General features: G+C 42.4%; 1 protein-coding gene across 1 annotated transcript; it reads right to left on the bottom strand.

Annotated features, from left to right (window-relative positions):
* uck2a (uridine-cytidine kinase 2a) lies at positions 1-27,670 on the bottom strand. The gene is made up of 7 exons (XM_078407775.1): positions 27,367-27,670; positions 14,334-14,493; positions 14,145-14,241; positions 9,344-9,486; positions 6,025-6,122; positions 3,855-3,903; positions 1-1,546 (listed from the first exon to the last, which is right to left on the bottom strand). Exons 1-7 carry the CDS (start codon positions 27,484-27,486, stop codon positions 1,410-1,412), a joined length of 804 nt encoding a protein of 267 aa, XP_078263901.1. The 5' UTR covers positions 27,487-27,670; the 3' UTR covers positions 1-1,409.

The following is a 27,670-nucleotide window of genomic DNA, read 5'->3' as shown; positions in this document are numbered from 1 at the left end:
ATTCATATTTTATTAGCGAGTTATCCCTTTAGTTCATGACTTTGTATGGTCATAGACTAACATACGATACATGGAAAACAGTGTGTGGGTGTGAACAAACAAAATTCCATCTTTCTATCCCCAGTTACCTGCACCATTATAAAAAGCAAGAAAGGACTACTTTGGTCAGACAGAACCAGGGGTCAATTAAATTTCCTCTTCAAGTTCAACTCCCCTTGTCTGGAGTAGCCCGTATAAACAAGAAGATGAACGACACTTAGCAAATTGGCCCAAAACAATCTCGCACGTGTCCATCAAGCAACAAAAGTTAAATTTGAGAGAAAATATAAATGGCCTGGCAGGTTGAGGAAGGAGAAAATGAAGGAATTCAAGGGCATTCCCCAGAAGGGCTGCTCTTGTCATCATTTAAATATAAATAGAGTCTAGTTTCATCTAAACTCGCCAGAGGAATTCCAATATTCTCCCTGCTTTCAATTTGCATTCATGCAAGGTTTACAAGTGTGAGGAGCATTGGGGATGGGGTGATTATGCTGCCCAAGCCCCCATCACAAGCATCTATAATTTATATATTTTTTTTAAATCACCCCACTGGCACATCAGGTTCAAAGTTAAAGCCATTCAGTGCAATGAAATACAGAGTGTCTCTTAAATATTGCTGAACAGGCAGATACCGAGCATTATTGGCCTGGATAGAGTGAATGTGGGGAGGATGTTTCCACTGGTGGGAGAGTCTAACACCAGAGGCCATAGTGTCAAGAGTAAAAGGACGTACCTTTAGAAAGGAGAGAAGTAATTTCTTGTCAGAGGGTGGTGAATCTGTGGAATTCATTGCCACAGATGACTGTAGAGGTCGTCAATGGATATTAAGGCGGAAATTGACAGATTCCTGATCATTAAGGGTGTCAGAGCTTATAGAGCAAAGGCAGGGGTTGAGATGGAAAGATCGATCAGCCATGATTAAATGGCAGAGTAGACTTGAAGGGCCGAATGGCCTAATTCTGCTCCTGGAACTTATTTGCAACATTGAAAGTTGTTCCCTATACATTTTGTCAAATCAAAGCCAACATACAAAAGGACAGGATTTGTCACATTTTGTACATTTCCAACTTCACACACAAATGTATTTCTTTTATTGGACTGCATTTTTTTTTTTAATAAGAGACAATTGCTGGAGCACAGACATTTAACATAAAAGGCAAGATGCCATTTTTAAATTACGCAACAAACAAACAAAATAAAAACTTAATTGGCAAAATTAAATACTTTGTGAAGAAATCGGTTTTGGTGCCAAAAGTTAATTTAGCTTTGAATGATGTTAAAGACCGAGGCAGCTTTCCCTTTCCCAACGAGAGTAAATGGTAAAGTCAATGGTAAACTTCACTGCAGGGTTTCCTCTCGTCAGCCTTCAGTCAGTGCGGTCTGCTGTTGGAATCCAAAGTCTCTCTCTTGTATGAAGTACTGTAGCCATTCAAACAGCCATTTTGGCGCTTGCTCAGTCCACCACTGAGAAGGTCTTGGATGTGCTGCACGATCAGATTTATGGCAACTGGCAGGAAGGACAAGAATTTATTATTTAAAAAAAAGAAAAGATATAGCGTGGAAACAGGCCCTTTGACCCACCTGGTCCACATCGACCATCAATCACCTGTTCACCACTAGTTCTATGTTAACCCACTTTCTCGTCCACCCCCGACACACTAGGGTCAATTTACAGCAGTCAATTAACTGACAAACCTACTCGTCTTTGGGATGTGGGAGGAAACGGGAGCACCCGGGAGGAAATCCATGTGAAAACGCCACACAGATAGCACCTGAGGTCAGGATCGAATGAGAACATGAAAATGTATGCAGAATAATATTGTGCAGTTTTCAAAGCTTTGTGGAGGAAGGAACTGCAGATGCTGGTTTATACCAAAGGTAGACACAAAATGCTGGAGTAACTCAGCATCACTTTGTGTCTATCTATTCAAAGGTTTGTAATAATTTCGATAGCAAAAGTAGAAAAGCAGGAAATAAATCTGCAGGGGACCACTGAAAATGCATTAGGCATGATGTTGCAAGTAGATTTGAATTTTGAATTCAAGAACAGTATTATGACTGCTTTCTGAATTGTAATCATTAGAAACCCATTTCTTCAATAACTTTTCTAAACTTGATTTGATTTGATTTAGAGATACAGCGCGGAAACAGGCCCTTCGGCCCACCGAGTCCGCGCTGCCCAGCGATCCCCGCACATTAACACTATCTACACACACTAGGGACAATTTTTACATTTACCCAGTCAATTAACCTACATACCTGTACGTCTTTGGAGTGTGGGAGGAAACCGAAGATCTCGGAGAAAACCCACGCAGGTCACGGAGAGAACGTACAAACTCCGTACAGCCGGCGCCCGTAGCCAGGATCGAACCTGAGTCTCCGGCGCTGCATTCGCTGTAGGGCAGCAACTCTACCGCTGCGCCACCGTGCCACTTATTCCTCTTGTGGAACATTACAATTCTATCTGCAGAACAACTCTATAACAGTCTGTGTATAAAGTGAATGATATTCCCCAGTGGGAGGATAACTAGGTCTCATGTTTAAAATGACACTGGATCCAATGAAATGCATTCAGACGGGAGATGCATGCCAATTCTTTAAGATGTTGAATTTTGCATTTTTATTATCTTGTTACGAGGTACTTTTATTCAATGACACTGCTTCTAAAATAAACTAATTGAAAATCAAACCCAATTTTTTTGCCAGAGGCAGTTGCAAACTGTTACTGCATTCAGCTCTCGAAAATACAGCAAAATGAAGCAAGCTAGCAATTAAACCCTTTCCCAAACACTAGCATGTCAGTCTACCATCTGGAGTTCAGAGGTCTTTCTTCTCAAACTTGTTAATTAAATCTGCATTGTGCAAGAACTCTCTTGATGGATTGTTGATGCAACAGAATCCATTGCTCTCTGTACATATGTTGCCAGCCCTCAAATGCACATGCCATTTGACGGTGGTTTTCAGGATTCCGAACGGTTGACTATTTAGCAATGGTGATGACAAGGACTCGAACAAAGATGGTGTGTTGATTGAAAATAGATGGCCTATGAAGAGTTCAGATAGAACCAATGGAAGAGAGACGAGAGATGCACGAAATGCTGGAGTAACTCAGCGGGTCAGGCAGCAACACGGATGGGTGACGTTTCGGGTCGGGACCCTTCTTCACATTAGATGTGACACATTCTGGTGAGATGTTTAAATTTAATTAAATTAAATTAACATGAAACCAAAGTTATCTTCGTAACAGAGTTCACACGAGAACAAAAGAATGTTTCCCAAGCACATATACCAGCTTCAGAACATGAATTCTAATAATTTTATTTGAGATATGGGCCTTGAGGGTACATTCAATTCTATAAATTTGTAAAAACAGCCTTCATTTAACACTGCAAAAACCTGTCATCATTTCAGGTTTCTGATAATAGATCACACATTGGAGATACTGTAGAGGGGAAATGGGGCGTAAAATAGTTCTCCAATGTAAACTAAAATCAATGTATTTGACCACCTGTGTACTAATTCGGAGAATCAGTTGAATATATAATAGGAATTTGGGGGAGAGAGAGAGATTTTCCAATCATCTTGGCATTCGTCTATTAACCTTGTTATTAATAGTCTAAGGTTTTGTCGAGAGTTCTCTTCTGATGCAGTTGTGAATTGAGACAGGAAACCACTGTGGCCCAGATGGTAAACTAATGCACGTTTGCTTCCATGGCATTATAGCCAATCTCTTCCAGCAGTTACTCATAAATCATAGCAGGATGTTAGTGGGGAGGATAGGAAATATTGAAAAGCTTTAGAGATAAAGTTCATACCCAAGTTTTCTGCTCCTCTTGGAATGATGACATCTGCATACTTTTTGGTCTATTTTGAAGAAAAGCACATGTTTATTTGGTGCCTCAGATAAAAGATGACTCCTGTTTAACATGTGATATACATGCACAGTAACAGATGAAGCAAACAGGAGATTAGCCAAAGCCATTTGTTAAGCTAAGTCTACACATGGAACTGGCAAACTGGACATGAAGCTTTGAATGTACAATCTCACATGACTTTTTACTCTCTAATAAAGCAAATGTATTGAATGATACAATGTACTGTTTGCCATTCTATTTGCTCAATGCATTCAAAATTAAGGTTTACTGAACTAAACGCAAGCACAATGTAAAGTCACTTTCACAGTTGTTTTGACATAAAATCATAAAAAAAATTTGAAGTACTGCATAAATCACATTTACGGTTTGTATTTATAGTCATGTTTGGAAACAAAACACCTTGGAATACAATTGGCAGCACAATGGTGCAGCTGGTAGAGCCGTTGCCTCACAGTGCCAGAGACCCAGCTTCTTCCTGTGAGGAAACACGATCTCCCTGTGACTGAGAGGGTCTCCTCCTGGTGCTCCGGTTTCCTCCCACATCCCAAAGACACACACATAAGGGGTTGTAGGTTAATTGGACTGTGAAATGTCCCTTATGTGTAGTAAGAAGATGGGAAAATGGGATAACATCGAACTAGTGTGAAAGGATGATGGATGGTCAGCGTGGACTCAGTGGGCTGAAGGACATATTTCCAAGCTGTATCTCAAAACTGAACAAAATAAAGTTTGTACGTAATTTTCTATTTCAGTTACATAGAATTTAGCATTTTGTTTCAATCAGGTCTTTTTTCCCTTCTGTATATGCTAACCCCAACAGCAAATCTCTCATGCGACGATTGTGCCCGAAATGCCAGTTCAGCCCCTCGTATGTGCTTCGTCATTCAATGCGATCACGGTGATCCTTGCCTCTGCATCACATTGTTACACACACCCCAACCCTAGATTCCCAAAATATATGAAAATCTATTGACCTCCGCCCCAGTCTGAGGTCCAGAACGCTCTGGAGCAGGTTTTCATCAAGGATCTCTTTGTACTTTGCTCCGTTCATCTTTCCCTCGATCCTGACGAGTCTCCCAGTTCCAGCCACTGAAAAACATTCCTACAACATGATGCTGCCACCACCATGCTTCACCGAAGGTATGGTGTTAGCCAGGTGATGAGCAGAAATTTTAGCCTCCAATGCCTTCTGTGGCAGAGAGTTCCACAAATTCACAACTCTCTGGGTGAAAAAGTTTCTTCTCACCTCAGTTTTAAATGGCCTCCCCTTTATTCTTAGACTGTGTCTCCTGGTTCTGGACTCCCCAACATTGGGAACATTTTTCCTGCATCTAGCTTGTCTAGTCCTTTTATAATTTTATACGTCTCTATAAGATTCCCTCTCATCCTTCTAAACTCCAGTGAATACTAGCCTAGTCTTTCCAATCTTTCCTCATACGACAGTCCCTCCATCCCAAGGATTAACCTCGTGAACCTACGCTGCACTGCCTCAATAGCAAGAACATCCTTCCTCAAATTAGGAGACCAAAACTGCCCACAATACTCCAGATGTGGTCTCACCAAAGCCCTATGCAACTGCAGAAGGTTAGCGATTCATTGGCAGTGTAATATAGACCCATTATAATAGCATTGCAATGTTGTCTGCACGTACATATTCCCATCAAGTCCGTGCCAACCAGAAGGACCATCAACACGAGTTTGCAGGAAACACTGCATGCCAATATAACTGTAGGTACGTAACTAAATCTGTAGGTACGTAACTAAACCAGAGTAACCAAATCTGATGGCAATTCCCCCACACAAAAAAAAGGTGTCTTGCTTTTTACCAAATACTTTATTTTTCTTAATACAATTAGGCAGAATCAATACAATTTTGATAGAATTCTACCAAAACCCCTCTTAAAATAGATTCCACCAACAACTCCTTAAGACACTTATTTTTCTTGGTCATGGAGTTTCGGTGACAAGAATCTAGTTGCCAATGTCAATAGTTGGGATCCTGCTTGCTGCAATATGGTAGAATTTATTGTTCTCAAGAGTTGACATTCGGGACTCCATCCCAAACTATTTCCCCCCTCAACATTATAATTAATGATCCCATTATACTTACAGGGAGGCAGAATTCTTCAAAAGCTGGCTTCACAAATGTTATGTACTGTGTTAAAACTTGCTCTAGATCCCGTTGCCTTTCACTGATGTCTCTTAATACTGAAACAAAACAGGCAGTAGGGGGTACAAAGTGAACATTCAGAGGCATAATGCAAGAGATACATGTTTTCATTATTTCAGTACTGGATACAATTTTATTATCTTATTTCTAAAACTGCAAACGTCGCCAAATGTTTCAATAATTGCCATCTAAAATCAAAAATTCTTCCTTTGAAAATACACTCCAGTGAAGTGCTGTGGCATAAACAGGTTACGAATTTTAAGGAGTGAAGTTTCCAGTCTTAGTCTGTTTACTACAGACACAGCTGTAGAGAGCAAGAGGGGTGGAGAAATACACTTTCCAGTCATAGATACTTGGGTGTTTAGAATGCCACTATCATATAACATTTAAGAGACATTTGGACAGGTACATGGATAGAATAGGTTTAGAGGTTTATGGGCCAAGCACGGGCAGGCGGGACTAGTGTAGATGGGGCACGTTGGTTGGCATGGGCAAGTTGGGCCGGAGGGCATATTTGCACACTGTATGATTCTAAGCATGCAATTAAAAGGCAGGCTGTTACCAGAAGGAACATGGGGGAAAACATGCTCCATTTCTGCCCTGTTGCTTCTCACCTTTCGGCTTCGTGTGTTGTCAAGCCACATGTGGAAATCTAAGTTGTATTTAATCTTTTTTGCAGCTTATGCGGGTGCCAGTGGAGTGGCAAGAACAAAAAAAAAATGCTAGCACTTCACTTTGTGAATGACAATGATGTAATATCACTTAAAAACACTTCTTAGATCAGAAAATGTTTTCATGCTTCCAGAAATAAGCCAAATGAAAACAAGTGCTGCTCAAAGATGAGGCTGTTAAATCTTCACAGGGAAAGTCTTCAAAACATTAGAAAATACGGATCAGTTCAGTGTCAACAACTCTCAAGTAATCTCTGAAAAAGTGAGAGTTCTTGCTTATAAATTGATACCACTTTCACATAAGTTGAACTTACATGTGCAACTAAAAAGTTGGATTTCAATGTCCTTTGCAACTTCTTAAGCCAAGGTATCATTTTGCATGCTTTTCCATGAAGCTTTTCTCTCCTGCACCGCTTTATTGCGCTCATGGTAGTTCAGTCTGCAGTAATCCCCCTTTCTCATCTTTACAAATAAACCCGATCTCAAGCACACCAACACAAACGTACTCTTACAAGCTTTGTAAAGGGATGATGTTTCATAGCTGCCAAACCCAGTGATAGCCAACAGTGTGCGGAGATATGTGAAAGGTTGGGTCCTGCAGCTCACTTCTTTGAGAGAATGCATTGGAAGTTGCTGATACTCGGTGCGCACAGTGCAGGTCCTTTCACAGAGTAATAGCAATGATCATTCATCCGATGAAAGACATAAAGTGCTGGAGGAACTCAGCGGGTCAGGCAGCACCTGTGGAGGGGATGGACAAACGACGTCTTGTGCCGGGACCCATCTTCACACAGATTTTTGCTCAAGCTTTCAGCATCTGCAGTTTCTTGCGCCATCATTCACCCAATGTGCTTTAATGTACAATCCTGAACCCACTCACAGTGCTAAAGACCCGGGTTCTACCTTGACCTCGGGTGCTGTCTGTGTGAAATGTTCACGTTCACCCCATGACTGCGCGGGTTTCCTCCCACATCTCAATGACGGTGGGTTGTAGGTTAATGGTCCTCTGTAAATTGTTCCTAGTGTGCAGGGAGTGGATGAGAAAGTGGGATAACATAGAACTAATGTGAACAGGCGATAGATTGGCGTGGACTCGGTGGGCCAAAGGATCTGTTTCCAAACTGTCTCTCCAATCTAAACTGGCAATAACATCAGGTAGTGCCGTTGACAAAAACTGGCAAGATCTAGTCACCCATATATTTGCAAAACCCTTTCACCCCATCTATTTTGATGAGCCTCCGGCCCAATATCGATCATTTATCCAGCAGTGGTAAACTATTCAGCAAGTTCAGTTGGAGGCGTGACAGATTAACGTTTACAACAGACTTTTGATCATGTCAAACCAGTTCCTTCAAAATACAAAATTTGGTCCATCCTGTTATGGTCCAGGTTGAATTGAATATCTGCTGAGGAACCTTTGTATGCCAGCTAGTCTGCGACCAAATTTATTTTTAAAATGGCATCTTAATTTATCCCTCATATCAACAAGTATTTTGAGAAAATAACTGCAGATGCTGGTACAAATCGAAGGTATTTATTCACAAAATGCTGGAGTAACTCAGCAGGTCAGGCAGCATCTCGGGAGAGAAGGAATGGGTGACGTTTCGGGTCGAGACCCTTCTTCAGACAAGTATAATAACAAGTATTTTGAAATAGTTCATGAGGGGACCTCAGCAAGTCTTGAAATAAACACAAATCAGAGAGAGAAAGCAAACTTGCTTTCTGAAGATAGACCCAAAATGTTGGAGTAACTCAATGGGACAAACAGCATCTCTTGAGAAAAGGAATACGTGACGTTTCAGGTCGGAACCCTCTTCATTCCTGGATTTCTGGAGAAATCCAAATCAAGACTCATGACTTTAAACTGAGAATAATGGACACACTGCTGGACCTCATGAAAGATGGCATAAGCATTCATTGAACGCTGATATGAAATACCCAGCGAGTGCAACAGTTGAATGAAAAAACTGAATTTTTCTCAAAGTGGGTATTATATGAGAACGAATAGCAAGGGCTAATGTGGACTGTGCGAATGTGGTGACAGGGATGAGATGGCAGGCAAAGCCTAAACCTAGAGACATGGAATCCAGCAGTGACGACACCCAGGTTTCAAGAACTTCATTGATGTTATACGTGCACCCATCATTGTAACAAAAAATTGGATCTACTTTCATTGAAGTTAGACTTGTGGATAATCATTTTATTCTGTTTGTTCCCTAATTAAGTATTTCAGTAAGCTCCATTCGGTAATCAAGACCTAGTTTTAGTCAATCAAGTTTCTGTGTAATCTTGTCGTCGGAGAATATAAAAACCGTACCAAAGTCGCACTCGGTAGATCAGCTTTGACCAGTCTCCTGGTGCGCACCAGCTTTAATAAATCGCCTGTAACTTCGAACACTAACTCCGCATGGCCTTTCCATTTTGCTCCAAAAGTGGGCAATACAAATTTTAGTAGCAAACGTTATATGAAAGCAATTTATCAATTATGCCCTCCAAAAACTTTTGATGTTTCTGTAAGACAAGTCACATTTATACAGACAGCTTAATAGCAAAGCACCACACCATATTAGTTTCTATCTGCCCTGTACCTCTGCGTGATAGTCGTGTGTCTGCGTCAGTGTCCACAAAGAGTTTCATCTGAAACATGTCCCGGATATCTTGCACGTAAAAGGCCAAGATGCCTTCAAATAGCACCACGTCTGCTGGATAGACTGTTACAGTCTCAGATTTTCTGGAAAGATAGCAGAAATAAATATCAGGAACATATTATTCATTTGGAATGGAAATTGACTATGCCATCTTTACCAAGGAGACAATCTCAGACAATCGGGTACAAAATAATCTGCCGGAAATAGCAGGGGACCGGGGGTCAAATGAGATGGAGGAACTGAGTGAAATCCAGGTTAGTCAGGAAGTGGTGTTAGGTAAATTGAATGGATTAAAGGCCGATAAATCCCTAGGGCCAGTACATAACATCCCAGAGTGCTTAAGGAAGTAGCCTCAGAAATAGTGGATGCATTAGTGATAATTTTTCAAAACTCTTTAGATTCTGGAGTAGTTCCTGAGGACTGGAGGGTAGCTAATGTAACCCCACTTTTTCAAAAGGGAGGGAGAGAGAAAACAGGGAATTATAGACCAGTTAGCCTAACATCGGTAGTGGGGAAAATGCTAGAGTCAGTTATTAAAGATGGGATAGCAGCACATTTGGAAAGTGGTGAAATCATTGGACAAAGTCAGCATGGATTTATGAAAGGTAAATCATGTTTGACGAATCTTATAGAATTTTTCGAGGATGTAACTAACTAGTAGAGTGGATAAAGGAAAACCAGTGGATGTGTTATATCTGGACTTCCAGAAGGCTTTCGACAAGGTCACACATAAGAGATTAGTATGCAAACTTAAAGCACACGGTATTGTGGGTTCAGTGTTGATGTGGATAGAGATCTGGTTGGCAGACAGGAAGCAAAGAGTAGGAATAAACGGGTCCTTTTCAGAATGGCAGGCAGCGACTAATGGGGTACCGCAAGGCTCAGTGCTGGGACCCCAGCTATTTACAATATATATTAATGATTTGGACGAGGGAATTGAATGCAACATCTCCAAGTTTACCGATGACAGGAAGCTGGGGGGCAGTGTTAGACAATAGACAATAGGTGCAGGAGTAGGCCATTCAGCCCTGTTAGCTGTGAGGAGGATGCTAGGAGGCTGCAAGGTGACTTGGATAGGTTAGGTGAGTGGGCAAATGCATGGCAGGTGCAGTATAATGTGGATAAATGTGAGGTTATCCACTTTGGTGGCAAGAACAGGAAAGCAGACTATTATCTGAATGGTGGCCGATTAGGAAAAGGGGAGATGCAACGAGACGTGGTACACCAGTCATTGAAAGTAGGCATGCAGGTGCAGCAGGCAGTGAAGAAAGCGAATGGTATGTTGGCATTCATAGCGAGGGGATTTGAGCATAGGAGCAGGGAGGTTCTGCTGCAGTTGTACAGGGCATTGGTGAGACCACACCTGGAGTATTGCGTACAGTTTTGGTCTCCTAATCTGAGGAAAGACATTCTTGCCATAGAGGGAGTACAGAGAAGGTTCACCAGATTGATTCCTGGGATGGCAGAACTTTCATATGAAGAAAGACTGGATAGACTCGGCTTGTACTCGCTGGAATTTAGAAGATTGAGGGGGGATCTTATAGAAACGTACAAAATTCTTAAGGGGTTGGACAGGCTAGATGCAGGAAGATTGATCCCGATGTTGGGGAAGTCCAGAACAAGGGGTCACAGTTTAAGGATAAGGGGGAAGTCTTTTAGGACCGAGATGAGAACGGTTTTTTTCCACACAGAGTGGTGAATCTGTGGAATTCTCTGCCAGAGGGTAGTTGAGGCCAGTTCATTGGCTATATTTAAGAGGGAGTTAGATGTGGCCCTTGTGGCTAAAGGGATCGGGGGTGTGGAGAGAAGGCAGGTACAGGATACTGAGTTAGATGATCAGCCATGATCATATTGAATGGCGGTGCAGGCTCGAAGGGCCGAATGGCCTACTCCTGCACCTATTTTCTATGTTTCTATGTCTATTCCATGGACTGAGGCTCTATAAGGCGCTGGTCAGGCCACATTTGCAATATTGTAAGCAATTTTGGGCAGCATATCTGAGGAAGGATGTGCTGGCTCTGGAGAGGGTCCAGAGGAGGTTTACAACATTGATTCCAGAAATGATTCGGTTAACCTATGATGAGCGTTTGTCGGCACTGGGGCTGTACCCGCTGGAGTTTAGAAGAATGAGGGGGGACCTCTGAAACATGCAGAATAATGAAAGGCTTGGATAGAGTGGTTCTGGAGAGGATGTTTCCACTATTGGGAGAGGCTAGGACTAGAGGTCGTATCTTCAGAATTAAAGGACGTTCTTTTAGGAAGACGAGGGGCAATTTCTGTAGTCAGAGGGTGGTGAATCTGTGGAATTCTTTGCCACAGAGGGCTGTGGAGGCCGTCAGTGGATGTTTTTAAGGCAGAGATAGATAGATTCTTGATTAGTACAGGCGTAAGAGGCTATGGGAAGAAGGCAGGGGAATGGGGTTAGGAGGGAGAGATAGATCAGCCATGATTGAATGGCGGAGTAGACTTGATGGACCGAATCGCCTAATTCTACTCCTATCACATGACTGATTGAACGTGCAGTTTAAGCTTTTCCCTGACCTCACCCTCCCCTGCATTCCTGGCTGTAAACTCCTTTCATAGTATCTACGTCACCTTCGTCATCGGTTGCATGTCAGGCCATAAACTGTGCCAATTTATAAATCACTATATCGAAACAATGGAGGCAGATGCTGGTTTACTAAAAAAAAAAAGTGCTGGAGTAACTTAGTGGGTCAGGCATCATCTCTGCAGAACATGGATAGATGACGTTTCTGGTCGGGACCTTTTTTCAGACTGATTTTGGGGGGGGGGGGGGGGGGAGAGGGGGAAAGAGGCCAAAGCCTGGCAAATGATAGGAAGACACTGGCGATGGAGGAGGTTTATGGGCGGATGGTTGGACAAAGGCCAGAGATGAAAAGATAAGGAATAAAAAGTTGCAAATTGTGAAGATGGAGAAAGGAACGGAGGTTGAAAGGTGCGGGGGGGGGGGGGGGGGGAGGGAGGCATCGGTGTGCGTCCAAGTGGCACACAGGGTTTTGATTAAATTCTCCAAAATTGGAGAATTTAATGTTCATACCACTGAATTGTGAGCTACACAAGCAGAATATGAGCTGCTGTCGAGGACTACGAAATGGTTGGATTTGTAACTGATGAACAGGCTCAGAAATGAAAGAAATGTTCTTGCTTTGTCCAGGATGCTGAAATACTCATAGTCACTCAACCTTGATAATGACTGCTTTATGATAGTTAGTTCCATTTATTAAAATTCGACTTGAAATTTATCAAGTGGCATTATTGGCCACTTCCATTTCAATGGGGTAAGCCTACCGCCAAGTAAACTTTCATTTGACCTGCATAGAATACAGCAGATGGACACAGTAGGAACAGGGGGAAAATTCATGTCTACTCATGCCCAGCATTCAAGGCCATGACAATTTAGAAGAAAAAATGTTAAGCCAAAATTGTGGTTCTTATCCAAATGTTGCACTCCCACACGATCTTTTAATCTAGCAAACACCAAGTGGATGACACAAAGCTGGGTGGCAGTGTGAGCTGCGAGGAGGATGCTATGAGGCTGCAGGGTGTTTTGGATAGTTTGGGCGAGTGGGCAGATGCATGGCAGATGCAGTATAATGTGGATAAATGTTAGGTTATCCACTTTGGTGGCAAGAACAAGAAGGCACATTATTATCTGAACGGTGTCAGATTAAGAAAAGGGGAGGTGCAACATGAACTGGGTGTCCTTGTATAGGAAAAAAATCAGACTGAACGGTATCAGATTACGAAAAGTGTGGGGAGGGGGAGGGTTCTACGTGACCTGGGGGTCCTTATACAGTCACTGAAAATAAGCTTGCAGGTACAGCAGGCAGTGAAGAAAGCAAATGGCATGTTGGCCTTCATAGCGAGGGGATTTGAGTATAGGAGCAAGGAGGTCCTACTGTAGTTGTACAGGGCCCTTGGGAGACCGCACCTGGAATATTGTGTGCAGTTTTGGTCTCCTAATTTGAGGAAGGACATTTGTTGCTATTGAGGGAATGCAGCGTAGGTTCACCAGGTTAATTCCCGGGATTGCGGGACAGACAAATGATGAAAGAATGGATCGACTGGGTTTATATTCACTTGAATTTAGAAGGATGAGAGGGGACACATATAGATTTCTTAAGGGACTGGACAGGCTAAATGCAGGAAAAATGTTCCCGTTGTTGGGGGAGGCCTGAACCAGGAGTAACAGTTTAAGAATAAGGGGTAGTCCATTTAGGACTGACAGGAGAAAAAAACGTTTTCACCCAGAGAGTTGTGAATCTGTGGAAATCTCTGCCACAGAAGGCAGTGGAGGCCAATTCACTGGATGTATTCAAGAGAGAGTTGGATGTACCTCTTAAGGCTAACGGAATCAAGGGATTTGGGGAAAAAGCAGGAACAGGGTACTGATTCGGGATGATCAGCCACGATCATATTGTATGGCGATGCTGGCTCGAAGGGCCGAATGGCCTACTTTCTATGTTTAATGTATGGGTGATCGTTAGTGGACATGGAATCCATGGGCCATAGGGCCTGTTTCCATGTGGTTTCTTTAAATTTACCTATGTCTGCTGTGGTCCAGGGATGGAAGGGAGAAAGGTGATGTTGGGACCCACATTTGCAAGAGATAATTGTTCACTGCCTTATCCACCCATATTTCTAATGTCAGGCTGAGCTTTGCATATTCTTTTGCATTAATAAAATAAAACAAATGTGCTGTCTATAAAGTGTGAATTACCTGGAATGGGAAACAAAGTCATACACAGGAATCTCAACTATTTTTCCTTCAACGATATCCCTGAGCGTATTGAATATTAATTCATTATCAAAGGCATCTGCAAGAAAAAAAAGTTGGGAGGAAATAAGGTGTCCCAATAGTTGCGCTACCAGTAAGCTTCAATTGAAAGCTTATTTACGATTTACATACCTGGGTGATCAAAGTTAAATTGGCCCTTCATTGCTTTTCCTTTCTGTTCGGGTGTCAAGACTCTATAAAAGCTATCTTGGCTCACAATAACCACTTGTCGTTTGCGATGGTCGATCTCATTTTGACCAAGTAGCTGGACTATTTTCGTACAAACTGAGGACTACCTCAGAGAGAGAAAATGTGATAAGTGAGGCGGAGATAACAATATTGGGCCTTTCCCTAACCCCTGTAAAAAGCGTACATCTCCAGTCCAAAATCCATGGAATTAAACAGCATTTAGATTACATAAAATTTGGAAATAAGTCAATGGTTATGCATATGACGTGATTTTTGAATGTAATTTATTAGTCGAGTAAAAATACTAGGAAACTGCAATATTTTAAAAGGTGCAAGATTGTTTTGACTTGTCAGATTTGTTAACATTTGCAAATATTTCATGGAGCCAATTGCTTCATAAAATTAGGATTTCAGAAATTTCAGAATGGAGATTTTCTGTTGCATTTCCCAGACATATAATTAAACTTTGGTGATGCCAAATGAAAACAATTCTTCGCATTTTCCACTACATGAAATTGAAACCAACTATACACAGACAAAAACCACAGCCCTAAACTAGAACTGCTCTTCGCTGGTTCTGTACATTCGGTTACCATCCAAGGCAGTGTGGAGCTGTTATCAGCTGTAGGCATAATAATACAAGGCCAATCTCTGCCACCACTAAGTTATGTCTATTAGAAAGTTAAGCAAAGTTTTGTTTTAAGAAATGCAATTGAACAATTTCCAGTCACCAGGATTTTAAGAAAGCACGGTGATCGCGTAATATTTTCCCAGCCATGAATGGCAACCATTGTTAGGTCAACTTTCCATGCTGGAGACTGCACCAAGATAAAATATTTGCGAGTGCAGTTCAGCTGTAAGCACTGAAGTCTTTCCTACAAATCTGAGGACAAGGAAAACGGTGCAATACACTTCATAGATGAATGGCTGGGCAAGGAAATAATACCGCAGCTGACTTCCACGAACACTTCTAACATAAATTATTGGATAGTGATATGCAAGAACCCTGCTACCCTGAGTGACCATCCTGCTACGAAGCCTCGGGCACAATGTCTAAACATTCATCCCAAGTTTTACTTGGATCCAGGGAAACACAACAGGATAAAATGTTCTCTATTTTGAGGTACACCAGTTTCCTCAGTGATTGTGGTTTTAAGCAAGGCAATATTCAAAAGAATTATCCAACATTAGGTCAAGTGTAAGTGATTCTGTACCCATCCCCTGCCTCCACCGTCTACTAGTTATAGAGATACACAAGGAAAACAGGCCCTCAATGCCGCACTGACCACCTGGCACCCATTTTGAACACTCGTACTTTAGTCCCCATTTTATTATTTGCCTTAACTTCCTCGATTCTACCACTCCCTAAAACCAGAGTTATTTACAATGGCCAATTAACCCATCAACCTACATGTCTTTGGAATGCGAGAGGAAACTCAAGTGGTCACAAGGAGGGCATGCAAATGCCTCCAACAGCACTGGAGGTCAGGATTGAACCCAGGCCCCTGGCGCTGTGAGGCAGAGGCATGGTTTAGATTTATTATTATCACATTTACAGAAAAACATTGCTTTCCATGCAATCCAAACAGATCAGATATACCATATATGGACAATCAGCAAAGGGAAAAATACAGAGTGCAGAATAAAATTCTCAGCATGGTAGCACATCAGTTCCATAGACCAAGTCCAATGTCCTTAATAGAGGCAAATTGAACAGTACCCTAGTTTATGGAAGGATTGTTCAAAAGCCTGATAACAGAGGGGAAGAGGCTGTTCGAGTCTGATGGGGCATGCTTTCAAGCTTCTATACCTTCTGCAGTATGATAGCAGGAGGAATGACTGGGGTAGGACAAATCTTTGAATATGTTGGCTGCTTTTCTTAGGCAGTGTTAAGCGTAGATGGGATCAATGGTGGGGAGTCTGGTCTGTATGATGCACTGGGCTACATCGACAACTCTGCAATTTATTGCAGTCTTGGACAGAGCTGTTCCCAAACCAAGTCATGATGCCACCTACATGGTGCGTCTGTAGATGTTTGGAAGCATCACTGGAGACATGCGGAATTTAGGCATTGGTGTGCCTTCTTGGCTGCCGCATCAATATACAGGCTACACCACTGTTACTAGGCCAGATCACTCTCACAAAATGGGACTGACCAAAATGGGCTTTGCATTTCACATCAAACTGGCTGCATTATTTACAATGCAAAATTGTGATTTCTGCAAATACTCAGTGTTAAAGGGAAGCTGTAGAACACAGTGGGTTTTAAAACACTGCAATTAGAAGCTGGCTTTACAGAGCAAATCAAAATGATTACAGATGTATTTCTGGAGGAAAGTACTAATGACATGCTTTATCACCACTGCATTGATTTGTCCGACAACTACCGCAATGTCCTTTCTCTTTCCTATAGGACTTTCCCCATGCAGCCGCACTGCTTTAATAAATCACAAGCTGCTGACACGCCAAACTCTTATTGCATTTCATACTGGGCCCTTTCACAAAGAAAAATCATGAAATTGGTCAATGATGTTTTGAAAGAGGGTTAAGGTGAGTTACATGCAGAGAAATTGCACTAAAACAGCTCCTGATGACTTCATCGTTTCTCTTCAGTCGGGCATCAGTCCTTACAGGAATGCTTAGGAAGGAACTGCAGATGCTGATTTACACAAAATGCTGGAGTGACTCAGCGGGACAGGCAGCATCTCTGGAGAAAAGGGGTGCCATTTCGGGTTGAGATCCTTCTTCAGACAGTCTGAAAAAGGGTCTCAAACCTAAACATTACCCATTCCTTTTCTCCAGAGACGCTACCTGTCCCGTTGAGTTACTCCAGCATTTTGTGTCCATCTTACAGGAACGTTCCTCATTGTAGTCAGTACCAGCAGCACAGAGGTCCCTAGAGCAGAGGGACAAAGCAGGGGTGTGGAGAATGTGGTACTCACACAAAAAAACACTCTTCTGGTACAGAAGATGGGGGTCTGGAGGGACATATTGTGCAAATGGGGGCAGAGGGTGCTGGATGGTGAAGAGGGAATAATAAGGGGGTGGTGCAGGGCAGTAGATTTGGCAGGGATACCATTAGAAGTAGCTGGCAAGACATGATTGGGATAGTGACAGCTTTGGGTTAAACATCCAAGGAAGGATGTGTTGGCATTGGAGAGGATCCAGAGGATGTTTATGAGAATTATCCCAGTGATGTTTGGGTTAACGTATGATGAGCGTTTGACGGCACTGGGCCTGTACTCGCTGGCTTTTAGGATGAGGGGGGACCTCATTGAAACTTACCGAATAGTGAAAGGCCTGGAAAGAATGGATGTGGAGACGATGTTTCCATGAGTGGGAGAGTCTAGGACCAGAGGGGATAGCCTCAGAATAAAATGACGCACCTTTAGAAAGATGAGGAGGAATTTCTCTCATCAGAGGGTGATGAATCTGTGGAATTCATTGCCACTGATACTGTGAGGCCAAGTCATTGGGTATTGTAAGTGGAGATTGACAGAGTTTTGATTAGGAAGGGTGTCAAGGGTTGTGGGAAGAAGGCAGGAGAATGGGGTTGAGAGGGAAAGTTAGATCAGCCACGATTGCATGGCAGAGTAGACACGATGGGCCGAATGGCGTACTTAGACAATAGACAATAGGTGTAGGAGTAGGCCATTCAGCCCTTCGAGCCAGCACCGCCATTCAATGCGATCATGGCTGATCACTCTCAATCAGTACCCCGTTCCTGCCTTCTCCCCATACCCCCTCACTCCGCTATCCTTAAGAGCTCTATCCAGCTCTCTCTTGAAAGCATCCAACGAACTGGCCTCCACTGCCTTCTGAGGCAGAGAATTCCACACCTTCACCACTCTCTGACTGAAAAAGTTCTTCCTCATCTCCGTTCTAAATGGCCTACCCCTGATTCTTAAACTGTGGCCCCTTGTTCTGGACTCCCCCAACATTGGGAACATGTTTCCTGCCTCTAATGTGTCCAATCCCCTAATTATCTTATATGTTTCAATAAGATCCCCCCTCATCCTTCTAAATTCCAGTGTATACAAGCCTAATTGCTCCAGCCTTTCAACATACGACAGTCCCGCCATTCCGGGAATTAACCTAGTGAACCTACGCTGCACGCCCTCAATAGCAAGAATATCCTTCCTCTGCTCCTTTGACTTATGGTTAGGCCACAATAGAGTTAAATGTGAAGCCACAACCATGTGCTAGCTCCTTGCACTTAACTGGTCTTCCATACAAACTCTAGAACTCTATACAAATAGGGAGGCTGGATTTAGCAGACCATATGCAAAGATTTATAACCTCGGTAGGAAAGAATGAGAAAAAAAGTGAATAGAAACTTTGTTTCCCAGAGAAAACTGATCCATCAGATAAATTGGGACAAATGATCTGGCTCTGTTCTGCAAATCCAGTTTAATGTAAAGATGCAAAGGTATGAGGCTGTGATATAAAAGCATTGTTATAGACATCTACAGAGGCTGCAAATGGACCAGATTACGGCAATTTAAGATATTGGGTTTGTCACTGGAGCAGTCAACTGTCAGTGTTTTCGAGAAGTCAGCAATAGCCATCTTACTCTCATTAGCGAGAGGAATTCAACCTGTTCAATGAAGCCAACAACCATTTTCCTCTTCAGCACAAATGTCACTATTTAGCACAGATGCTCCTGCTGCAACTGGAAACCACCATTCTCTACAAGAAAGGCAATGTTTCTAAAGAACCAAGAACACACCAGCATATAGATGAATAATATATACTCAATATTAAATCTGTAGATAAACAAACCAGCTGCTGTTTCAAACTGTCTGAAGAGTACCTTGGAAGCCAGCGAACATGCCATGCCAGGTATTCACCTCATTTACAGCCATACACGTGATGCAAACTTTCCCTTGAAAGTAACTTGCATGCATTGTTAAAATTATATTCCACGATCCAACAATTTAGGGTGTTTCACTTTTTCATCAGTGGGTGGCATGGTGGCGCAGTGGTCGAGTTGCTGCCTTACATCGCCAAAGACCAGAGTTCAATCCTGACTACGGATGCTGTCTGTACAGAGTTTATACGTTCTCCCTTTGACGCGTGGGTTTTCTCTGGGTGCTCGTTTCCAAAGACGTGCAGGTTTGTAGGTTAATTGGCTTCTATAAATTGTCCCTAGTCTGTAGAATAGAACTAGTGTATGGGGTCGGCGTGGACTCGGTGGCCTGTTCACATGGGAAACCTATAGATATTTCCCACATTCCCAATTCTCATAAGCAAAAAAACTATTATGCAGAGAAAAGAAACATGCGCATTTAAGTTGCAGAATATAGAAAAATGCAGAATTACTGGCAAAACGACAGAAGGCATGTTTCAAAAGTGGAAGTCCACTGATCTTATAATCTTTTGTAAAACTCCTTAGAGACCATGGATACAAATTGAAAACAAACGTCAGTGACAGCATAATACTTGCATCCTACAATTAGCCAATCTGTTCCAGTAAAGTTACAACACTGATATCTAACCAAAAATGTGGAAAATTGCTCATCTTCGTAATGTTCGCAAGTAAAAAGCAAATCCAATTTGGCTAACTGCCATCCAGTCCACTCTCGATCATCACCAAAATGACAGAAGATGCAATCAACAATATTATCAATTGGCATATATTCATGGATGACCAATTTGGGGTTAGCCAAAACTGTTCAACTTCAGGCCTCAATACAGCCTTGATCCAAACATGGATCAGAGCCGGAAATGACAAGGGGAGGGAGGAAAGCAGCCATGCTGCCTTGACACAAATACTCCAAAGGCAACCTAACCCCAAAGTCTTATAAAACTGCAACATCGCTTCCTGACTCATACTCAATGCCCCGACTGGCGAAGGAAAGTATACCACATGCCCTCTTTACCATTCTATCTACTTGTGTTGCCACTTTAAGGGAACTATAGACTTGGACCCCAAGATCCCTCTGTACATCAATGCTGTTAGGGGTCTTGCCATTAAGTGTATACTTTCCACTTAAATTCGACACCAAACTGCAACATGTTACATTTGCTCGGATGAAACTCCAATGATGGCATTGTAAGATGTCGATAGGCTGTTGCTTTAGGCTACCATGTACGGGTTTGGTTCCTAGTACTTTGCTGGACAATTGATTCAGATATCCAGAAACAACTCATTCCTGGAACTTCCTGTAACACTGCTTTACATTGTGCTCACCTCTCATGTCAACGTTTAGACCAAAAATCAACAGCAATCTAAACACCTTTTCAAGGTAGAGAAAGATTTATTATTTAAAAAACAGAAAGTCAGTATCTAAGTCAAATTAACTCATCCAGAAACACTACAAATACATACAACAGCAACATTGATGTTAATCAAGGCAACAGTGCACCGAACCAAGTAAATTGTTAAGAGATTCAAAATCTGGGTCAGAAAAGAATTGCAAAGATCAGGCTGCAGCTACAGAAGGTAAAGACAAAGTTTAATTAAAAATTCAACAAACATGGATCCTTTGTTTAATGTAGTTTACAACTGAAACATTACCTGGGAGCTTTCTCCTGACTCTGGCTCACCTGCAAGGTATTTTCAGCATTTTCCACTATTCTTTCTCAAGTGGTGCTATTTTAGCTTCAAAGTTTCAAAACCAAACTAGACTTCATAAATTCCAATACTTCACTGATAACTCTTGGAATTACATGGAGAATATTTTAATCTCAGACATTAAGGTAGACGCAAAGTGCTGGAGCATCTCAGGGGGTCAGGCAGCATCTCTGGAGAAAAGAAACAGGTGATGTTTTGGGTCAGAACCTTTCTTCAGGCACAGATGGAACCCTTCGGCCTGAAGAAAGCTTCTGACCCAAAACATCACCTAATCCTTTTCTCCAGAGATGCAGCCTGAACCACTCTAGTACTTTGTGTCTATCTTCGGTATAAACGAGCAAAAAGCAGTTCCTTCCTAGACATTAATGTCATTAGTCAACTGTCTCCTTAAAAAGTCTACCTTTCTGCATGAAAATTGGAAATGTTGTCGAGTTTATTTTAACAATTATAAGTTTAACTTGGAATAATCCTAATTGCAATTGCAAAAGCAATTTATAAGATTTACATTTATCACCAACAAACATCAATGCGAGTCAAAATGGCAAACCAGTACTTCCACTTTCAAGGAGTCCTGTCATTTACCATAACCACTTCCAGAGATACAAACCATAGTAGTTATTGATTAGCAAGGACATTTCTTGATTAGTAAGGGTGTCAGCGGTTATGGGGCAAAGGCAGGAGAATGAAGATGAGAAGGAAAGATCGATCAGCCATGATTGAATGGCAGAGTAGACTTGTTTGACCGAATGGCCTAATTCTGCTCCTAGAACCTATGAGTACACGACAAAAGGGCAAAATCTGAATTTTCTTTTGAGTGGCAGAGAAAAAAACCCTCCTCCCACTTGTTTTTGGAACAAGGTGACATTAAAAATCAAAAACATGCACCCACATAAAGCAGCTGAAGCGTGGCCAGCTGAAACAAAAATTCATGTATTTATTTATGAAAGAATTGCTTCAAGGATTACAGACTGGCAAATGGATTTAAGATGCACATTAGACAAAAACTAACTGAAGCAAAACGCAGGGTGCTGGAATAACTCGGCAAGTCAGGCAGCCTCTGTGGAGGGAATGAATAGACAACGTTTCGGGTTTGAGGAAGGGTCCCAACCTGAAATGTCGCCTTTCCATTCCCTCCATAGATGCTGCCTAACCCATTGGGTTCCTCTAGCACTCTGTGCTTTGCTTAAGATTCCAGCAGTTACAGTTCCTTGTATCTCTAAAAACAAACCGAATATTGCACCTTGTCTTCATCTTCTCTTTTTGTACTGGGAAAAATAAATACACACCTACGCAAGTCACATTTTACAGCAACATTTGCTGAGTTGAAATCAGTTTCTGCTGATCTGGCACTTGCATAATTTAGTCTAAAATCGATTGAACTAACAGTTCCAACTTGAAACACAAAAGTCATAGAAAAGCCTCACAGACCATTAAGATGAATGGACAACATGGATGCTAATGAGAGAGTTAATTCTAGACAAGATTCAGCTATATATTTTTTTGTAACTGGAATCTCCAATGGTTCAAACTGCCAAACAGAACATTCAGCAGATCAATGAAGTACAAGATGCTGAACAGACTGAATTACCTATTGCAGTCAATATATCCTGGCGATTAGACTGCATCCCTCAGCACAATGCAGTCTGGCATTAAGCAGAGACACAATTATGCATGAGTGGCAGGGTTGTGCGGCAAGAGTATTTTATGCTAATCCTACATTTGAACATCCAATCTCAACCTCAAGAAACAAATGAAGTGCAGACAGGTACAAAAATTAAGTTAGACACAAAGTGCTGGAGTAACACAGCAGGTCGGGCAGCAACTGCAGTGAAAAAAGATGGGTGATATTTCAGGTCGGGATCCTTCTTCATACTGCCCGACCCAACCCGAAAGGTCACCCATTCTTTTTCTCCAGAGATGCTGCCTGATGCGCTGAGTTATTCCAACACTTTGCATCTATCTTTGGTATATACCAGCATCTGCAGTTCCTCTCTATACAAAAATTAACTGTCACGCTACAAAGTCGCAGGCATTAAGGAACAAAACCAAATATCCGATCCAGTCCCCACATATTATTAAAGATGTAGAATCCCCTAAAAAGGTCAATTTAAAGGGGTTATAGATTGTATTAAATATACATTCAGAAAGTGAAAGTTTGTTAATAGACACATTGCATACTTTGTGCCCTCCAAACATCCCACTTCCACTGCCTTAAAAAGGGACAAAGATAGCAAGCCAAGGGTAATGCCACAATCTCTCCTCCATTATTCTGCCCTCAGCCACAGGGTCCAATTCTCTGAAACACTCTGCCCAACAGCATCGTGGATCTACTCTCGCCACAGCCCTTGCCAGTAAGTGGTGCGCTGTTCACTGAGATTTACGGGGCTTTCACATTCCAAGATTATAAGTTCAGTTCCCACCCACCTCTCAATTTAATATAAATTTTCAGTCTTGAAAAGAGTGTTTTGGGCATTTTCACACCATTAAACAACAATTAGCAGGAGCTTCGATATTGCCACACTTGTTCCCAAAGCACATTATAACCTGTGGAGACACTCTGTAACAGTGAGCTGCTGAATGTCGGGGAAAGGTGTTGCAATCATTTACTTGTCACTCAATAAACCAGAATATATTAGATACATACGTAGAAAATAGGTGCAGGAGGCCATTCAGCCCTGCGAGCCAGCACCACCATTCAATCTGATCATGGCTGATCATCCACAATCAGTAGGCCATTTAGAACTGAGATGAGGAAAAACCTTTTCAGTCAGAGGGTTGTGAATCTGTGGAATTCTCTGCCTCAGAAGGCAGTGGAGGCCAATTCTCTGAATGCATTCACGAGATAGCTAGATAGAGCTCTTAAGGATAGCGGACGGAGTCAGGGGGTATGGGGAGAGCAGGAACGGGGTACTGATTGAGAATGATCAGCCATGATCACATTGAATGGTGGTGCTGGCTCGAAGGGCCGAATGGCCTCCTCCTGCACCTATTGTCTATTGTCAGTCTTAAATGGCCTACCCCTTATTCTTCAACTGTGGCCCCTGATTCTGAACTCCCCCAACATCGGGAACATGTTTTCTGCATCAAGCGTGTCCAATCCCCCTTAATATTTTTTATATGTTTCTATCAGGTCCCCTCTCATCCTTCTAAATTCCAGTGAATACAAGCCCAGTCGTTCCATTATTTCATCGTATGACAGTCCCGCCATCCCGGAAATTAACCTCATGAACCTACGCTGTACTCCCTCAATAGCAAGAATGTCCTTCCTCAACTTAGGAGACAAAAACTGCACACAATACTCCTCCTGTGGTCTCACCAGGTCCATGTACAACTGCAGAAGGACCTCTTTGCTCCTATACCCAAATCCTCTTGTTATGAAGGCCAATATGCTCTAATTGTGCCCACTAATCTCCTGTGTGGAACCCTATCAAAGGCTTTCTGAAAGTCCAGATGCACTACATCCACTGGTTCTCCCTTATCCATTTTACTTGTTACATCCTCAAAAAATTCCAGAAGATTAGTCAAGCAGGATTTCCCCTTCGTAAATCCATGCTGACCTGGACCAATCCTGTTACTGCTATCCAAATGCAACGCTATTATATCTTTAATAATCGACTCCAGCATCCCCACCACCGATTTCAGGGTAACTGGTCTATAATTTCTCTCTCCCTCCTTTCCGAAAAAGTGGGATGACATTAGCTACCCTCCAATCCACAGGAACTGATCCAGTATCTATAGAACATTGGAAAATGATCACCAATGCATCCATAATTTCTAGAGCCACCTCCTTGAGTACCCTGGGATGCAGACCGTCATGCCCTGGGGATTTATCAGCCTTCAGTCCCATCAGTCTACCCAACACCAGAACCAAAGTACCTGTTCAACTCATCTGCCATTTCCTTGTTCCCCATAATAAATTCACCTATTTCAAGGGACCCAGTCTACCTACATATTGAAATCTCCAATATTGAAGCCTCGTTTTTAAATCTGTCAAAGATTCCAAATGAGCTAAATAGCTCTGCAACTCAAAACCCGGCATCCACACCGTGGTGCAGACCATTAGCAACAGCAGAATTTTACCCTGTCTTCGTTGCCTTGTAAAAATTATTTCAGTGATTACATGCAGCCAATAATATCTTCATTTTTTTGGCAACATTGGCTTGAAATCTAACTATTATACCTTGAATGAAAATCATAATCATTTCAAAAGCTGGAAAACTAAAATACAGCAAAACTCTGGTAAATGCTATCCTATTGCCCGGATATCCTATTTGTTCGGTATGTGGCACACCTGGTTCTGTTTTCTGTGCCGCCTTATCATATCATATCATACATATACAGCCGGAAACAGGCCTTTTCGGCCCACCAAGTCCGTGCCGCCCAACGATCCCCGTACATTAACACTATCCTACACCCACTAGGGACAATTTTTACATTTACCCAGCCAATTAACCTACATACCTCTACGTCTTTGGAGTGTGGGAGGAAACCGAAGATCTCGGAGAAAACCCACGCAGGTCACGGGGAGAACGTACAAACTCCTTACAGTGCAGCACCCGTAGTCAGGATCGAACCTGAGTCTCCGGCGCTGCATTCGCTGTAAAACAGCAACTCTACCGCTGCGCTACCGTACCTTAATTTTCCTTTCTCTCTATAAATTCTCCAGGCCTCGTTTTTCCCTTTAAATTCACCAGGGCTTCATTCCCATGCACCCTTTAAACTTTCTGGGCCCCTGTTTCTATGCTCCCTTTCAACTCATTTGTACCCTATTGATTGAGAATGATCAGCCATGATCACATTGAATGGCGGTGCTGGCTCGAAGGGCCGAATGGCCTCCTCCTGCACCTATTGTCTATTATTCTCTTTCTCTTCACAAATTTTCTTTCTCTTCACAAATACACAATTGGAGACTGCCCTTCAGACAGAATTAGTACGTGCACTTCTCAATGGGAGCTACATTGTAAACATGATTATTTTTCCAACCAGGCCGGAAACAAAACATAGAATTCTGTTCTGAATATGTTCAATCACACTGGCAAATAGACTTTGCCAACAGTTGGACATGCTGTTCTGACATGCGTGAACGAACAAAAATGACTGCCGCTTTGTCTTTAAGGGAAATCGTCATACAGGTGGTTATTTTCTATGTATATATTTTTTAAATTTTCAATTACAAATACCAGCATTTTTGTCGTCCCAACTTTTTAAGAGAACGTTGTGTTTATCCTACGGTTTTAAACTGGGTGAAAATTGCAATAATTAAATTGTTCAAACTGCGCTGTTACTTTTTACACGTGGAGTTTTACACTCAAGCTAGGCATCTCGGTAGCAATAATCGGTCACTTTTTAAAAACCATAAAACTATTTAACACAAGGAGTTTCCAGCCGTTGAAACACACCGACTTAGAACACTGGAAGCTTTTTTTAAAAAATAAATCCTTCGGAAAACAAGTTATATGAATAACCGTGGGTAGATTGTAACGATCGAACCCAATGGGAGGTTAACACATGGCGGGAATCTGGACACAACGTGCTGGCGAAACTTGGGAACACGGAAAGAAACTTAATTTGTTCTGGGAGAAACCAAGTGCTAAAAACACTTGACAGCAATCAGAGTTAACGGCAGCAATTTCCCATTTTTTTAAGTTTACATTTCCGGAATTGTAGGGACTTTTTGCTTTGGGGGGAATGTGGCATATGACACTAGATTAATATTCAAAGCAACTAGGTTCAAATGTGATTTCCTGTGGTGTGTATTTTTCGGTCTCTCTCTCGTCTCTCTCTCTCTCTCTCTCTCTTCTTCTTCTTCTTCTTCTTCTTCGCCTCCTCCTCCTCCCCTTGCACATTTGTAACAGTCAGAGTACAGAAATATGCTCATAATAAACACGAAGGCCATTACTCTTAACTCCGCAATAAACCCGACCAATCACCTGCTTCCGCCTAGCTCAATTCCTCGTGTGACACCACGTTTTAACACAGCGCTGGTCTTGAAATCCCCACAAAGACAAAGGATGCAGATGCAGTGTCGGACCGGCTTCCCTACACGCCCCGGACTGCACAATTACTAAGCCCCCACCACAGGCGGCTAAAACAGCCTGATAGATAACAAATCTTTTGATACACAATGTTTTTAACCATCTATTCCTCGATATAAATCACTGCATATTCCTGCTGCATCGAACAATACAACTCTTATGCGGGCGAAGTCTACCACATTCATTATCCCCTCCCCTGCCCGTTTTCTCTCTTCCCCTATACCGCTATAAATCACACCGAGGAGGATGGGACCAAGCAGTGCGGACAGCAGCTGGAAGCCCGGAGTAACCACGCAGCGCCGCCGCTACCACTCCCGCGCACCAATTTTCACTGGAACGCGTCAATCGGATACATAAGCCATACTTTCCCGCTGGCGGTGCCCCCTCCGACCCCAATTAGAAAGGGTTTGCGGTTCTGGACCGTCTGATCGCTGTCTCCTGCCATGATGCACACCAGGTCTTGATGTTTCCCCTTCCCCCCCATCACCCTTTCGAATCCGGTCTTGCCTGGCCCCAATGAAAAAAGGGCTATCTCGATTGAAAATCTCTTAGCATTTCTGAAGAATGCTTGAATTTTAACACTGCACTCTACTGTAAATTCCCTGCTACATTTCCTCGGGAAAGCCAGACTACTGATTCAGACAAGCGCCATTCTCATGAACCCTGCC

Source organism: Rhinoraja longicauda, chromosome 11, assembly GCF_053455715.1.
Source record: "Rhinoraja longicauda isolate Sanriku21f chromosome 11, sRhiLon1.1, whole genome shotgun sequence".
NCBI classification, from domain to species: Eukaryota; Metazoa; Chordata; class Chondrichthyes; order Rajiformes; family Arhynchobatidae; genus Rhinoraja; species Rhinoraja longicauda.
The sequence above is the reverse complement of the archived record's forward strand: the minus strand, read 5'-3'. Positions and strand labels throughout refer to the sequence as shown.